This window comes from Centruroides sculpturatus, unplaced genomic scaffold, assembly GCF_000671375.1.
Source record: "Centruroides sculpturatus isolate CEXI.00-Female unplaced genomic scaffold, Cexi_2.0 scaffold647, whole genome shotgun sequence".
In the NCBI taxonomy this organism is placed as follows: Eukaryota; Metazoa; Arthropoda; class Arachnida; order Scorpiones; family Buthidae; genus Centruroides; species Centruroides sculpturatus.
In genome coordinates, this window is record NW_019385034.1 from 111228 (window position 1) to 129312 (window position 18085).

At 35.6% G+C, this 18085-nt stretch overlaps 1 protein-coding gene across 1 annotated transcript in view; it reads left to right on the top strand.

The window, feature by feature from the left end:
* Positions 1-18085, top strand: part of LOC111633704 (dynein heavy chain 8, axonemal-like) — a gene marked incomplete at its 5' end in the record, with an annotated part of 140367 nt that overhangs the window by 111203 nt on the left and 11079 nt on the right. The window contains 4 exons of the mRNA XM_023378317.1: positions 3592-3900; positions 4110-4226; positions 4295-4396; positions 14905-15065. Coding sequence (XP_023234085.1) covers positions 3592-3900; positions 4110-4226; positions 4295-4396; positions 14905-15065 — 689 coding nt within the window. The remainder of the gene's footprint in view (positions 1-3591; positions 3901-4109; positions 4227-4294; positions 4397-14904; positions 15066-18085) is intronic.

Below are 18085 nucleotides of genomic sequence, written 5' to 3' on the forward strand. Positions count from 1 at the left end.
CAACATGTATAGGAGAGTTCCACTCCGATGAGCTCTCTTCAAATATACCTGCTTTGACCAGCTCAATAACTTGCTTCTTAAGGCCAGGTAAGTAACTGTATCGAATTCGGTACTGTCTCACATTAACAGGTCGTTCCGACGTCAGGCTGACAGAGTGCATATATCTGCTAGTGCCAGATAACTCGGCAATTTCGCTAGCGACAGCGTCAGGATATTTGCTCAAAATATCTATTATCTTCCCCTTAACCGGGTCGTCCAGGTGATCCAACTTCCACACTTCTCTTTCTACACTTGCCTCACTATTTATATTAATACAAAATCCCCCTTCGCAACTCGGTTTATCTGCCTTAACTACCGATCCGATCCCCACCAACAACCCAGGGTGCTGGCAAATAATGTCCATCCCGATGATCATATCATAACTTGCCCCTTCAGGAAAACCAACACTAGGTGTTTTCGTGCATACCTTATTCCCATCATGGAAACAGCACTCGATTTCTACGGCCTCGTCACTTTTTATGAGTGCTCCTGACATCCCACTAATACATGAATCATTCGGGACCACCCAATTCTTATTTTCTTGCTTGAGGTATTCAGTCAATTCATTATTAATAACGGTCCTTTCGGCGCCCGTATCTACTAGGCCAGCAATTTCACGACCTATTATTACTCCTTTTACAATCGGTAACCCTCGGTATCTTACTGGTCAGTTCTAATTTAACTAACGGGTCATTCGCCTGACCTTTCAAATGACCTGTGACTAGTTTAAATCCCTTCTTTTGTTGCCTCTCCTCGCAATATGTCCCCTCTCACCGCATGAGTAGCAACGGCGCTCTTCTCCCCACTTCTCGCGGCCCTTACTTTCCTTCACATATTCAAGCAAAGATGCCATAGACTCAGTTAAACTCTTTACTTGAGTCTCCAATTCCGCTACACGGTTACCTATTTGTCCTTCCTTTCCCTCCAAACCCCTTTCATGCTCAACATTTGCGCATACCTCACTTATCCTGTTTCGCTTATTGCAGGCTGATTCAGTTTCCTCTTCCTCTTCGGCCCTTGCTATCGCCTCATCCAAAGTGTCTGGCCGGCTCTGCATTACCTGCCTCCGAATCTCCGCTAATAGCCCTTTCACAAGACACTCCTTGACGGCATTGTCGCGAATTGTCGCTAAGTTAGGGTTGCGCGTCACCGCTCGCAAAAACAATGATTTAACCCTAATCCCATATTCATAAACTTTCTCACCTCTTCTCTGGGATATCTTTAATACTTGATCAAAGGGGCTTTGTTCCTTTTCCTTACGACCAAAGCATTTTATAAGTCCTCTCCTGATTTCATCATAGCTTCTGACGCCCTGGTCCCGCAAGTCGAAAAACACAGACAAAGGCTCTCCTTTTAGGCAAGCACGAACCACGTTGACCTTCACTTTCTCGTCCCAACTTGCCAATAACGCTGTGTCCTCGACGGTTTCGAAAAATCGACTCACATCTAAGGTGTCTCCTGGCAGATTCGAAAAACATGGGATCATACCCATAAATCCCGTTACAATGGGCACATTGCCAAATTCTCCTGCTCCTGTCCCTGAAGATCCACTAATAATCTGTTCATCCATAGTTTTATCGAAACTTTCCAACAAAAGAATGCACGGTTGGCCGGTCCTTTCACAACAAACACTCGATCACAAAAATCCTGTCGCGGACGCCAATGTAGAGTATGCCGTAGATAGGAATCCACGGGGCAATAAAACAAAGGACACAGTAAATGACCAACACGTGCACGGAAACAAAGAAAAGGTTTATTTTTACCAGTATAACGACCACTCTCCTCAACGGGTACAGAGACCAGAATAATCCTATAACGGGAGTTCACACGTTTTATATCTCCCGCTCTCCGGAAGTCCGCTTTACCACGTGTCCCACCTTGGACCAATCGGAAAGCTCCTCCCATGCGGTGACATCATAATACACGCACACGTGACATCGTATAAATGGCAAAAACTCGATACAAAACAAAAGGAACCCGACAAAAAAATAATATTTATACACATACACATATTAACAACCAATAGTCGCGTAGCGTTACATATCGGAAAGCTCCACCCAATCGGTGACATCATAACACACACACGTGACATCGCATAAATGACAAAAAACCCGATACAAAACACAAAGGAACCCGACAAAAATATATATATACATACATATAATAACAATACATAGTCGCGTAGCGCTACAGCTGGAACAACATACAATGAGTCACCATGCACCTTTCTTACTTTTCTTTTTATAAATATACTTTTCCAGTAAATTTAATAAAAGAACACATGTTTTTGGTCATTTTTAGGGCCTATTTGGGTTAATAAACCATTCAAATAATGAAAAAGCTTTTGTAATTCCATTTTAGAAAATATAAAAACTTTTTTGTTATTTGAATGGCTTACATAATCTGAACAGACCACTAAAAGTGACTGAAAACATTCATTCTTTTATTAAATTGACTGCTGGATAAATAAGGAACGTTGTAGTGATTCAATATTTTACTGTATGATATATCAACTTTATACATCTGTAATTTCTACACTCTTGTGCATTCTCTTTTCCTTAATAAATAGTCATGCTTTCTCACCTTTATTTGTTACTTCTTCATATTTACATTTTTTCTTAATTTATTCCATTATAGGCCAGTGCCGTCTCTTGAGTGCCTTCTAAGCCTTGACAGGGATCCTATCTTGTCCAATGCCCCTGCCATTCCTTATTTTTGTCATTGTCTTCTGTTTACAATACAATAGAGCATCAATTATCTGACTCAATTGGGAACTCAGGTTGGTCGGATAACTGAAAATAATGAAAAAAATACATTATTAGTATAGTATAATAGGATAGCCCATGTAATTAGTATATTAGTATATCGCTATTAACCAACTTTGTGTTGAATTTTCATCGATGTTTAGCCTAACAAATTTTCTTAAAATAATAATTGTCGCTATTGTATCGTTAAAAATTATTTTAAAATTATTTTATTGCTCACAAAACAAACAACCACTCATAATTTGAAAATTAAGTCTCGTTTAAATACTGGCCTCCCTTCAATGGTCGAGCCGTTGATGCCAGCTAAAATACGCAAAAATTTAACAAAAATAATATTAAAGTAGCCAAGACATAGCCAAATATTGTAGCGCCACATCACTAGCGGACATTTGAAATTTGTCGACTAGAACGGTCGGTTAACCGATGTGACGGTTAATCGGGGGTCGGATAATCGATGCTCTACTGTATATTGATTTTTCACATCATTCCTTTAGCTGATTTACTATCTTCCTTGCATCTGCTTTCATTTTCTACATGAATAGTCCTTCAAACTAGTCTGTTTAGTCTATCTCTATGTTAGGATGGTGACATGTCACTAATCTGTAAATCATCAAATGACAGTTGAAATAATAGTCTAATGACCAATGTTACAAAAAATATTTCTAGAGTATTAAAATTACATTACAGAAACTTGAATATTAAATATAGCTATATAAAAATTAATGAAAATTAATCGTTAAAATGGTAGAATATCATTTTATTCTAAGTCAATAAATTTTTATTTCAGGGAGGATGGTCATTATTACAAAACTGCCATTTGGGACTCGAATTCATGGACGAAGTTTTAGAAATATTAATTTCAACCCAAACTATAAACAACAGTTTTAGAATTTGGATTACAACCGAAGGTCATCAAAGATTTCCAATTTCTTTATTACAGATGTCTATCAGATATACAAATGAACCACCTCAAGGATTGAAAGCTAATCTTAAACGCACTTATTCCTTAATGAGTGATCACATGCTAGAAATAATTTCATATCCTCAATGGCAGTCAATGTTATATGGAGTTTCTTTTCTCCATGGAGTTGTTCAGGTTTGGAAAATATTTAAAAATCTTTCATTTTATTAATTATTAAATTCAATATTTTAAGTAAAATAAGTCAAGTTTTGATAAAATATTATCAAAACTTGACTTATGCTTAATGCTTAACTAATAAATTATTTTATAGCTAAGATATGAATATATTTTGCATGCTGATGGAAAAAAAGATCGTACACATTTATAAATTTTCAAATTTACAGGAACGAAGAAAATTTGGCCCATTAGGATGGAATATTCCTTATGAATTCAATTCATTGGACTGGTCAGCAAGTGTTCAGTTTATACAAAATCATCTAGATGACATGGATCCAAAAAAAGTACTATTAATGTTTAAAAACTTTTTTATAAAGAAAAAATTGCTAACATCTTATTTTTTCAAAAAAAGGGTGTTTCTTGGATAACGGTACATTATATGATTGGAGAAGTTCAGTACGGTGGAAGAGTAACTGATGATCTTGACAAAAGATTATTAAGTACCTTAACAAAAGTAAAATTTTTAATTTTATTAAAAATATTTTTGAATTTTTAATGCTATTTATTAATAATATATTTTACAAATAAATATAGGTATATTTTGGAGAACACATGTTTCAAGATNTAATTAATTTTATTGAAATTCAATTAAGATGTGCACAAAAAAATGGTAGTAGTATCTTACCCACTGAAATCTAATTTGAATAACAACATCTAATGTTGTAATGTTTTATGTTGTGACATCTAATGACATTAGGCAATCTTGGCACCACTAACTTCTGAATCGGTAGTCCCGTCATTGATTGGTTGGGTTGTCAACTTTTTTTAACTCAAAAATATATGGAGTTGACTGTCAATGTCTTTCTAATTTGTGTCCAGCTCTTGCCAAGTAGTTCATTTGGCAAGCGAGTTATCATATGGCAACCGGGGCAAATATGGCATTTGTAAACTGAATTGTTCAAAAAGCAAGGTGTTCGAAACTGTGTTGAAAGATTTATTGTTGGGTTACGTTAAAAAAAAATTGTATATATTTTTAATTGCATATATTGTTATTTATCCTTTTTAAATTTTGTTTGTCGGTCGACTAAGTACGTGATATAAATTATTATTTGTACTTTTATCCACAATGTCTACATTCTTCTTTTGTTATATTTTGCGTGACTTTGGGCGGTTTTTGTATGGCAGCCCTGCACCGATGGCAATGTATAAAAGGGGTGTTCGGTGTGGGATTGGCATTCTGTCCAGAGACTGGAAGGGAGGTGTGTTTTGCCCTAGAGTGAGGTTCATCGAAGAGTTCATCTGCTTTCTCTGTGTCGAGAAGAGGTGTAAGTCTAACTGTTTTTTTTTTTTTTTTTTTAATCCATCATTAACATTGAAGAAACTGTTGGTGAGAGACAACCTTTGTCACTGTGGATAGAATTTGTCTCTGCTTCGCATTCCTGAAGTGTGAATATTTTTGGTATTCAGTGGACCATTCCCCTTGTTCTTCATCTGCCTAATCATTGTGAGCTGTCATGTGATAAACACTTGTGAATTTTGTGAATATACTGTATATAATAATTGTGTATATAAAATTAGTTTTTAGCATCTCTTGGTGTGATTGTACTCATGGTAAATCGTTTTCTGTCACTCTCCTGCAAGTTTCAGACACTTGCAGATCCCACAGAACCTGAAGTTTGACTGTATTAATTTGTGCCATGCCATGTGCACTTTTGTGATAACTGTATTCACTCTGAAAGCAATTCAAAAGAACTTGTGTCTTTTTCTCAGTTTCCTTGAAAAACATATAAACAGGGTTTGACTGTATATTTAAAAAATTATTTTTCATAAACTTCACCCTTTTAAAAATCTCATTGCATTGCCCTAGGGCTTTCTCTTCTCTGTTTTAACAATAATTTTCTCTGCCATAACATTTCTTCTCATGTAGTTTTTATTTTTATCATAATAGAGACAAACTGTCTTGATTTTGCATCCTGGCCAAGTCTGTCATTGTTACTGCCCTTTTTACATGCTCATTTCTAATTTGGTCCATTCCATTCATCAATGTAACATTTTTATTTCCGAGTTTTTTATCATGTTGATATTAGTTCTTTTGAAGGGTAAAATTTACACAAGTTAGCTGGTTACATCATTGTTTTGTATGCTTTACATTTCAGTTTTACTGGTATCCTCTTGTCATACAGAACTCTCTAACATCCTTCCCAGTTTTTTCAAAGTGGCTTGGATTTAGCCAGTAACTTTTTCCAATTTTCCTTTTTCCTCTACAATTGAGCTGAGGTATTTAAAATGATTAATAACTTCTTCATTCAAAGCCAAATCAATTACAACTTTTTACATTGCAGAAAATACATCCTGTTTTGGTTTTATTAACATTGAAATCTTTCTCACATAATGTATTATTCTATTTAGGAAACTTTAACTTGGCCCTTTCTTTTGACTCTACACACAGCATACATAATATGCTCTAGGGCCTTTCCTCTCTTACTTGATCTGTTGGCATGTCCATCACTATGTTGAATAGAAAAAGGCTCAATGCTGAATTCTTCCCTGAAGCCCAATCCGTACTTAAAATTTTCAACTCTGTGACAATTCTTGACTTTTGCCTTTATGGCTATATATATTCTTCTATCAATCTGACATATTTCTACAGTACTAAGTTTTCTCTGAGACTTCTCTACTCTGCATTCTATCCTTGGCTTTTTTATAAGTTGAAGAAATCCAGACACAATAAGCCAAATGACTATTGGATTAAATTGGGCCACTTTCCACGATTATTTTTAATTCATTTCTAAATAATTAAATTAAATTATAATTATTAATTGCAGTGTGTAGCGTCTTTGTAATCCAAAAAGATAATTGGTAGACGAACGAACAGCAATTGGTTAGAAAACGTTACGTTTTATTTAAAAATTTCTAATTCAGATGCATTTCGGGTTGGCTTATCTTTTTGGATTACAAAGACGCTACACACTGCATTTGGTGATACAGCAACCACGTCCTCTACATTATAATTATTAAATTTAATAAGAGGTGACACCTCCCTCTGGTGACAAATTATTTAGAAATTAATTTAAAATAATTGCAGAAAAGTAGCCTGATTTAATCCAGTAGTTATTTGGCTTATTACTAATGTATTGGGTTTTGAGATGTTTGTATATGTATATAAAACCATACACAATTCTTGCTATCTTTCTATGATCTGTCAAAGACTAAATATTGCATCAACAATTGATTTTTCTGGAATTAAGTCAAATTATTAATTTGCTATTGGTTCTTCTTCTGTTAGTCTTCTATATTAATTCATTTCCAATATTTTTTACTTAAATATTACTTATAATGCTGTGTAGAGTATGCCGTAGATAGGAATCCATGGGGCAATAAAACAAAGGACACAGTAAATGACCAACACATGCACGGAAACAAAGAAAAGGTTTATTTTTACCAGTATAACGACCACTCTCCTCAACGGGTACAGAGACCAGAATAATCCTATAACGGGAGTTCACACGTTTTATATATCCCGCTCTCCGGAAGTCCGCATTACCACGTGTCCCACCTTGGACCAATCGGAAAGCTCCTCCCATGCGGTGACATCATAATACACGCACACGTGACATCGTATAAATGGCAAAAACCCGATACAAAACAAAAGGAACCCGACAAAAAAATAAGATTTATACACATACACATATTAACAACCAATAGTCGCGTAGCGTTACATATCGGAAAGCTCCACCCAATCGGTGACATCATAACACACACACACGTGACATCGCATAAATGACAAAAAACCCGATACAAAACACAAAGGAACCCGACAAAAATATATATATACATACATATAATAACAATACATAGTCGCGTAGCGCTACATATCTCCCCCCCACAAGCGACTTACTTTCCGTAGTGCATACTACGAAAATCAATCTTCCGTTGACGTAAGTTATACGGTTTCTTACGCACGTCAAGGTCAGTGCAATTCTGCACACCAGTTTTGCCAACACCCTGTGTGTTAGGGACAACCCCACGTTGCCTTACTACCCGATCATCCAGGGCTTCATCCTCATCCTCATCCTCCGGTACAATATCCTTAACCTCCCGTTTTTCTTTCTTATTACCAATCGGATCACCATAGCAAGGCTTTAGGCGATCGACATGAACAGTTTCCTGGTCCTTCAAATTGCAACCCTCCACACTATACGTAGTTGGGTTTATTACCTTGGTGATCCGAAAGGGTCCTTTATAATTATAAGAGAACTTATTCCTTTTAATGCCCTTCTTTCTAACCCAAACTCTCTGCCCCTCCGAGAAACTTATTAATTTTCTCCCCTTGCTTCGATAATCCCTTCCTTTTTTGTTGTAAATTCGCGCATGGTTACTTGCATTCTCTCGTAATGCACGGAGTTTCGTGATGAGGAATGCCCTACGTTCATCGGTCGACATATCATCAGGCAGGTGTTCAATGTTGGGAGTACGGGGATCAATGCCATACAATAGGAATGCAGGTGACTCATTTATAGCAGCGTGATAGGAATTGTTGTAGACAAAACACGCAGAAAGTATCATTTCATCCCATTCGACCCTCCTATCGTTAGATGATTTAGTTATCATTTCGACTAACGACTTGTTCACCCGTTCGCACGTGCCATTCGCACAGGGCCTATAAGCAGTCGTAACATTCCTCCTAATTCCTAACCACTTACAGCAGTCAGAGAATAATGATGATAGGAAGTTGGTACCTCTATCGGAAATAATTACTTCGGGGGCACCGTACCTACAAACGATTTCATTAAATATAGTGTCACTCACGGACCATGCAGTTTGGTCCTTCAAGGGGTGTGCTTCCACAAAACGAGTGAAAATGTCTACTATTACAAGGATGAACCGGTTACCGCTGCTCGATGCACTAATAGGCCCTATTATATCAACAGCAATTTTTTGGAAAGGTGCCTTGGCCATTTCGTTTTCTTGGAACGGAACCTTCCCTTTGTGGATATTATGCCTCTGGCACCTTTCACACATCTTAATGACTTCCTCAACCCTTTCTCTCAAATTCCGAATATAATAGTGTTTCTCAATGTTTACTACAGTTTTCCGCACGCCCCAATGTCCCCATAGGTCATTTTCGTGAACAGCCTTAATTACTTCCCTAGCAAGATCTTCCCCTACGCATAATTGGCTAACATACTTGCCACGGGACCTCAAGAATTTTTTCTTATACAAGCATTCGCTTATTACTACATACTGGTGCATATGGTTCCCAATGTTTCTATTCCCGGGGTTTCTCAATAAATCCCTTTTTATGGGGCCAAACGTTTCATCGCGATCCTGTGACAATCCAATATCATATCTGTTAGGGATCACAGCCCTTTTTGACTCTACATCGAAGTGATGAACCCCGTTTACATTCCTAGACAGGAAATCCACTACTTTATTGTCTACACCTCTTACATGTTGGACTTCTATATGGTAATCCATAATCTCCATTATCCAACGAGTCAGACGCTTGCTCCCATTTTGAATGTTGCTAAGGAAAACAAGGGGTTTATGGTCAGAGAGTATTATCGTTTTCTGACCCAAAATCAAAAATTTGAAATGCCTTAAGGCTAAAATAATTGCTAAACACTCCTTCTCAACTGTGGAGTAATTGATCTCCGCCCCTTGGAATCTTTTACTAAAATAGCCTATCGGAGCCAGTCCCCTTTCGTGCTGCTGTTCAAGCACCGCAGCTACCGCTTTGTCAGATGCGTCAGTATGCAAATAGAATGGTCTGTCAAAATCCGGGTGGGCTAGGATTGGTGGGTTAGCTATTTCCTCCTTTAACTTTTCAAAACCTCCCTGACACTATGGACTCCAAAAAAATCTCCTCCCTTTCTTCGTGAGTTCCGTCAGTGGGGCAGCGATATCAGAGAACGACGGAATAAAATTCCGAAAAAAGCCAACCATACTGAGAAAACTTCGAACCTCTTTCACGTTACGAGGTGCTTCCACCTTTTTTATCGACTCAACATTGTTTGGGTCAGGTTGCACCCCCTCGCTATTAATAATGTGTCCTAAATATCTCACTTCTTTTGCTAATATTTGGCATTTACTCGGATTTAGTTTTAGGCCCTCATCCCTTAATGTACTTATTACACAATCGACCAGTTCAAGATGATCCTCCAAACTTTGTGAAAATAATACAATATCATCTTGAAACACAAAGCAGCTATTTCCGACAAATTTTGCTAAAATCTTTGTCATAATGTATTGGAAGAACCTCCCACTATTCTTCCCACCCTGAGGCATCCTACGAAGTTGGTATTTTCCCCAAGGCGTGGAGAAGGCAAATATGGGCAAATATGTGCCTCACCTTAGGGTCCAGAGGAATCTGGAAATATCCTGCCTTCAAGTCTAATACGGAGAAATATCTGTTACCGTTAAGTTGGGATAAAATGTCATCTATCCGAGCCATTGGGAATACCTGGGGTTTTGTTATCTCATTAATCTTTCGCAGGTCTAAAGTGATACAAATCTCACCAGAGCTCTTAGGAACAACCATGTATAGGAGAGTTCCACTCCGATGAGCTCTCTTCAAATATACCTGCTTTGACCAGCTCAATAACTTGCTTCTTAAGGCCAGGTAAGTAACTGTATGGAATTCGGTACTGTCTCACATTAACAGGTCGTTCCAACGTCAGGCTGACAGAGTGCATATATCTGCTAGTGCCAGATAACTCGGCAATTTCGCTAGCGACAGCGTCAGGATATTTGCTCAAAATATCTATTATCTTCCCCTTAACCGGGTCGTCCAGGTGATCCAACTTCCACACTTCTCTTTCTACACTTGCCTCACTATTTATATTAATACAAAATCCCCCTTCGCAACTCGGTTTATCTGCCTTAACTACCGATCCGATCCCCACCAACAACCCAGGGTGCTGGCAAATAATGTCCATTCCGATGATCATATCATAACTTGCCCCTTCAGGAAAACCAACACTAGGTGTTTTCGTGCATACCTTATTCCCATCATGGAAACAGCACTCGATTTCTACGGCCTCGTCACTTTTTATGAGTGCTCCTGACATCCCACTAATACATGAATCATTCGGGACCACCCAATTCTTATTTTCTTGCTTGAGGTATTCAGTCAATTCATTATTAATAACGGTCCTTTCGGCGCCCGTATCTACTAGGCCAGCAATTTCATGACCTATTATTACTCCCTTTACAATCGGTAACCCTCGGTTTGACAAATGTATCTTACTGGTCAGTTCTAATTTAACTAACGGGTCATTCGCCTGACCTTTCAAATGACCTGTGACTAGTTTAAATCCCTTCTTTTGTTGCATCTCCTCGCAATATGTCCCCTCTCACCGCACGAGTAGCAACGGCGCTCTTCTCCCCACTTCTCGCGGCCCTTACTTTCCTTCACATATTCAAGCAAAGATGCCATAGACTCAGTTAAACTCTTTACTTGAGTCTCCAATTCCGCTACACGGTTACCTATTTGTCCTTCCTTTCCCTCCAAACCCCTTTCATGCTCAACATTTGCGCATACCTCACTTATCCTGTTTCGCTTATTGCAGGCTGATTCAGTTTCCTCTTCCTCTTCGGCCCTTGCTATCGCCTCATCCAAAGTGTCTGGCCGGCTCTGCATTACCTGCCTCCGAATCTCCGCTAATAGCCCTTTCACAAAACACTCCTTGACGGCATTGTCGCGAATTGTCGCTAAGTTAGGGTTGCGCGTCACCGCTCGCGAAAACAATGATTTAACCCTAATCCCATATTCATAAACTTTCTCACCTCTTCTCTGGGATATCTTTAATACTTGATCAAAGGGGCTTTGTTCCTTTTCCTTACGACCAAAGCATTTTATAAGTCCTCTCCTGATTTCATCATAGCTTCTGACGCCCTGGTCCCGCAAGTCGAAAAACACAGACAAAGGCTCTCCTTTTAGGCGAGCACGAACCACGTTGACCTTCACTTTCTCGTCCCAACTTGCCAATAACGCTGTGTCCTCGACGGTTTCGAAAAATCGACTCACATCTAAGGTGTCTCCTGGCAGATTCGAAAAACATGGGATCATACCCATAAATCCCGTTACAATGGGCACATTGCCAAATTCTCCTGCTCCTGTCCCTGAAGATCCACTAATAATCTGTTCATCCATAGTTTTATCGAAACTTTCCAACAAAAGAATGCACGGTTGGCCGGTCCTTTCACAACAAACACTCGATCACAAAAATCCTGTCGCGGACGCCAATGTAGAGTATGCCGTAGATAGGAATCCACAGGGCAATAAAACAAAGGACACAGTAAATGACCAACACGTGCACGGAAACAAAGAAAAGGTTTATTTTTACCAGTATAACGACCACTCTCCTCAACGGGTACAGAGACCAGAATAATCCTATAACGGGAGTTCACACGTTTTATATCTCCCGCTCTCTGGAAGTCCGCATTACCACGTGTCCCACCTTGGACCAATCGGAAAGCTCCTCCCATGCGGTGACATCATAATACACGCGCACGTGACATTGTATAAATGGCAAGAACCCGATACAAAACAAAAGGAACCCGACAAAAAAATAATATTTATACACATACACATATTAACAACCAATAGTCGCGTAGCGTTACATATCGGAAAGCTCCACCCAATCGGTGACATCATAACACACACACGTGACATCGCATAAATGACAAAAAACCCGATACAAAACACAAAGGAACCCGACAAAAATATATATATACATACATATAATAACAATACATAGTCGCGTAGCGCTACAGCTGGAACAACATACAATGAGTCACCATGCACCTTTCTTACTTTTCTTTTTATAAATATACTTTTCCAGTAAATTTAATAAAAGAACACATGTTTTTGGTCATTTTTAGGGCCTATTTGGGTTAATAAACCATTCAAATAATGAAAAAGCTTTTGTAATTCCATTTTAGAAAATATAAAAACTTTTTTGTTATTTGAATGGCTTACATAATCTGAACAGACCACTAAAAGTGACTGAAAACATTCATTCTTTTATTAAATTGACTGCTGGATAAATAAGGAACGTTGTAGTGATTCAATATTTTACTGTATGATATATCAACTTTATACATCTGTAATTTCTACACTCTTGTGCATTCTCTTTTCCTTAATAAATAGTCATGCTTTCTCACCTTTATTTGTTACTTCTTCATATTTACATTTTTTCTTAATTTATTCCATTATAGGCCAGTGCCGTCTCTTGAGTGCCTTCTAAGCCTTGACAGGGATCCTATCTTGTCCAATGCCCCTGCCATTCCTTATTTTTGTCATTGTCTTCTGTTTACAATACAATAGAGCATCAATTATCTGACTCAATTGGGAACTCAGGTTGGTCGGATAACTGAAAATAATGAAAAAAATACATTATTAGTATAGTATAATAGTATATCCCATGTAATTAGTATATTAGTATATCGCTATTAACCAACTTTGTGTTGAATTTTCATCGATGTTTAGCCTAACAAATTTTCTTAAAATAATAATTGTCGCTATTGTATCGTTAAAAATTATTTTAAAATTATTTTATTGCTCACAAAACAAACAACCACTCATAATTTGAAAATTAAGTCTCGTTTAAATACTGGCCTCCCTTCAATGGTCGAGCCGTTGATGCCAGCTAAAATACGCAAAAATTTAACAAAAATAATATTAAAGTAGCCAAGACATAGCCAAATATTGTAGCGCCACATCACTAGCGGACATTTGAAATTTGTCGACTAGAACGGTCGGTTAACCGATGTGACGGTTAATCGGGGGTCGGATAATCGATGCTCTACTGTATATTGATTTTTCACATCATTCCTTTAGCTGATTTACTATCTTCCTTGCATCTGCTTTCATTTTCTACATGAATAGTCCTTCAAACTAGTCTGTTTAGTCTATCTCTATGTTAGGATGGTGACATGTCACTAATCTGTAAATCATCAAATGACAGTTGAAATAATAGTCTAATGACCAATGTTACAAAAAATATTTCTAGAGTATTAAAATTACATTACAGAAACTTGAATATTAAATATAGCTATATAAAAATTAATGAAAATTAATCGTTAAAATGGTAGAATATCATTTTATTCTAAGTCAATAAATTTTTATTTCAGGGAGGATGGTCATTATTACAAAACTGCCATTTGGGACTCGAATTCATGGACGAAGTTTTAGAAATATTAATTTCAACCCAAACTATAAACAACAGTTTTAGAATTTGGATTACAACCGAAGGTCATCAAAGATTTCCAATTTCTTTATTACAGATGTCTATCAGATATACAAATGAACCACCTCAAGGATTGAAAGCTAATCTTAAACGCACTTATTCCTTAATGAGTGATCACATGCTAGAAATAATTTCATATCCTCAATGGCAGTCAATGTTATATGGAGTTTCTTTTCTCCATGGAGTTGTTCAGGTTTGGAAAATATTTAAAAATCTTTCATTTTATTAATTATTAAATTCAATATTTTAAGTAAAATAAGTCAAGTTTTGATAAAATATTATCAAAACTTGACTTATGCTTAATGCTTAACTAATAAATTATTTTATAGCTAAGATATGAATATATTTTGCATGCTGATGGAAAAAAAGATCGTACACATTTATAAATTTTCAAATTTACAGGAACGAAGAAAATTTGGCCCATTAGGATGGAATATTCCTTATGAATTCAATTCATTGGACTGGTCAGCAAGTGTTCAGTTTATACAAAATCATCTAGATGACATGGATCCAAAAAAAGTACTATTAATGTTTAAAAACTTTTTTATAAAGAAAAAATTGCTAACATCTTATTTTTTCAAAAAAAGGGTGTTTCTTGGATAACGGTACATTATATGATTGGAGAAGTTCAGTACGGTGGAAGAGTAACTGATGATCTTGACAAAAGATTATTAAGTACCTTAACAAAAGTAAAATTTTTAATTTTATTAAAAATATTTTTGAATTTTTAATGCTATTTATTAATAATATATTTTACAAATAAATATAGGTATATTTTGGAGAACACATGTTTCAAGATGAATTTTCATTTTATATTGGATATAGAATGCCAAGATGCAATAAAAGAGACGAATATATTAAATTTATAGAAGATCTTCCTGCTGTCGATACTCCTTTAGTTTTTGGATTGCATAATAATGCTGATATAACGTTAGTAATATTATTTAAATTAACATAGTAATTTATAATACATAATACAAAATGAGATTTCTGAATTTGTTATTAATTAGCTGGATGATACAACCTTTTGAAAGTACTTATTATACTTTCAAGAAGGTAAAATTATTCTTAAGTTATTAGTAAAACTATTAAAAAAAAAAGAAATTTCTACTTCATATATTTTCCAAAAGCAGTAAGATAATTATATATGGAAAAAAGATTTTAAATAATTGCAGTCAGAAAATATTAAAGGCAAATTTTAAAAAATGTATAATGTTTATACTATTTTTGGTACATATTTTTATGTTAAAAATAAGAGTACATACTAATTTTATAACTTCATTATGATTTTAGAAAATAATCAGTGATATCTTTTTGACTGGAACATTTAGTTGAAAAACAATTTAAAATTGGTTCAGATTTAGCAAAGTTTGAATTGGCATGAGTTTATCAAATAATTCAATATCAGACTGAATAAAAAAATCATTGTCAGAAAATATTTATTTATATTTAACCAAATATTTATTGAACTATTTTTAAGTTGTATTATTTAAAGGCTTATTTTTTAGCCTTATCATAGCTTGATAATATTGCAGATCATTTGGTATTAATTAAAAATTAGCCTTATTAAGCTCAATAATATGGCAGATTGTTTGGCTTTATATAATAGTTGAATCTTTTAAAGATGATAATTATCATACAAAATTTATTAATTCTCTAAAGAGTTGAGCCAGGAGCAAGATTACAATAAAATATTAATACACAGTTATAGTTTTACAGATTAAAAGACTAATAGCTTTAATTATACACATATTATTATTATAATTATGTTGGATAGTGGGTTATACTCGGTTGACACTACAGGCTGTGTACTATGCTGGACCAGAGTCAAGGCATAGCAACGAAAACAAAACAAAAAAATAAATGTGTCAATGTGTGTGTCTGTATTTAGGAATTTCATAACAATATGACATGCATTCAATATAGTGGCCTTCTGTAGTGTGATGTACGTGTTTCTATTCAATTGTAATGTTCCCAGGCTTTTGTGTAATGTGTGTGGTATGACACTTGTAGAGGAGAGAACAACAGGTACAATAAGCACCCTATCCATCCTTTACAAGTGTATTATTTCCTGGGCTAGTTCTATGTACTTGCTGATTTTTTCAGCGCATGTGTTTTGTATATTGTGAGTGTTTGGAATGGATACATTATACACATATCATCTATAATGTATGTGATTTTATTGTGTGTGTCAATGAGTGTGATGTATGATCTGTTGTGGTAAATTTAGTATTTAGTATTTCTGTGATTATGGCTCTGTCATAGTAAATTTTGTGCATGTTGTTTTCCAATACTGTCTGTGGAATGTATTTGTAGTATGGTTTGTGGATGCCTAATAATTTGTGTTTCTTTGCAAGCTCTTGGTGTATATTTGCTACTTGATTATGTCTGTGTAAATAATCTGTCTGTGCCAAGATCTTGCAACCAGAAGTGATGTGTTGTATAGTTTCTGGCATGATCTGACATTTTCTACATGTGTCATTTGTGAGTTTCTGCAGTTTTTAGTATTTATGACCCTATCCTGTATGGCATTCATGAACCCTTCTGTCTTCCCAAAGAGGCATCCCCAAGCTAACCTGCTGTTTGATGCAGTTTTGTCAACAAAATCTTGGGCCAGGTCATAGGAATGCCTGCCATAAAGTGCCTTTCAAGCTTACAATTGCTTAATAGTGTCTATGCTTTTTATAAACCCAGTGCACTTTTTCTAAAAAAAATTACTGTTAATATTGTGTATAAAGTAACTGAACATACAGAATTTTTTACTGAGTGCCTGCTTTTTATGCTGGCCAATTGCTTAGTCTTGCATGTATTATACAAACTTATATAAAGTCACACTTTATGTGCCAGCAGTCAACATTGTATACAGTATTTATTTTTTATAATGTAGTTTAGAAAAATCATAGTAACTTTCCACAATAAGAATGAACCAGCCACTGGGATTAATTCAGCTAACTTTCTGCAATGTATATGAGGACCATAGCCTGGCCTAGAGTTATTTTCACTGGAGGCAGAAGGATAAATTCCGCCCCTATGTATAGTTTTTTTATTTCTAATATGTATTAAATAAAAAAGTCACGGAATGTAGTAATAGTGCAACAATAGTAGGAACATAAAATTACACATATTACAAATAAAATCACAGTAACCTTAACAAAAGAAAAACAAAGTAAGTATTTCTTTGTTTTTCTTTTGTTGAGATGAATTAGAATATTACAAATTTTTCAGTAATTTAATTTAATAATAGAGACAAAATAATATCAATAATACTTATATAAATTAATGCCCAATATAAAATATTTTGTAAAGTTTAACTTTCTTGCTTTTAGTGAAGCAAATTGTCATGTCGTGTCTCACCACGACTGGTAAAGGGCGCGTCAAGCCCAGCGCCCGAGGGCGTGGCTGCCCAATATATAAGCTTTAAAGCCAAGGGCACCACTTTTTTTGACCCTGTTCTATTCGCGTTTTTCATGAACTATAGAGGGCGCTGTATTTTTACAAAATGGCTACTCTATCTGGGTCGTTTGTTAGTCGTCAATGTAAAATGAATTATATATTACTATCTGATATAATGAAATATGCTACTTGTAGCAGTTCATCGAGAAATTTTATAGAAGGAGAACAAGTATTACTAGCAGGACACGTCATTTTATGTGGTATTATCGAGAAAAACGAGCAAGATCGTTCTGTACATTTTTGTGCTCTTTGTCTGCAAACATCAGCATTGACTGCTATCCCACACAAAATTACTGGAATTTTAAAGTTTATCGACATATCATATAAAATTGAATAGAATTACATTTTATTGAAGATAATCCTATAGTATAGGTTAAAAACGAATACAAATACTAAATTACTTTATACTTAGACTCTATGCAATCTTTTTCAGTTTGATTTTTTAATACTATCGAATTACAATAATCTAAACATATTTATAAAAACATGATAGCATA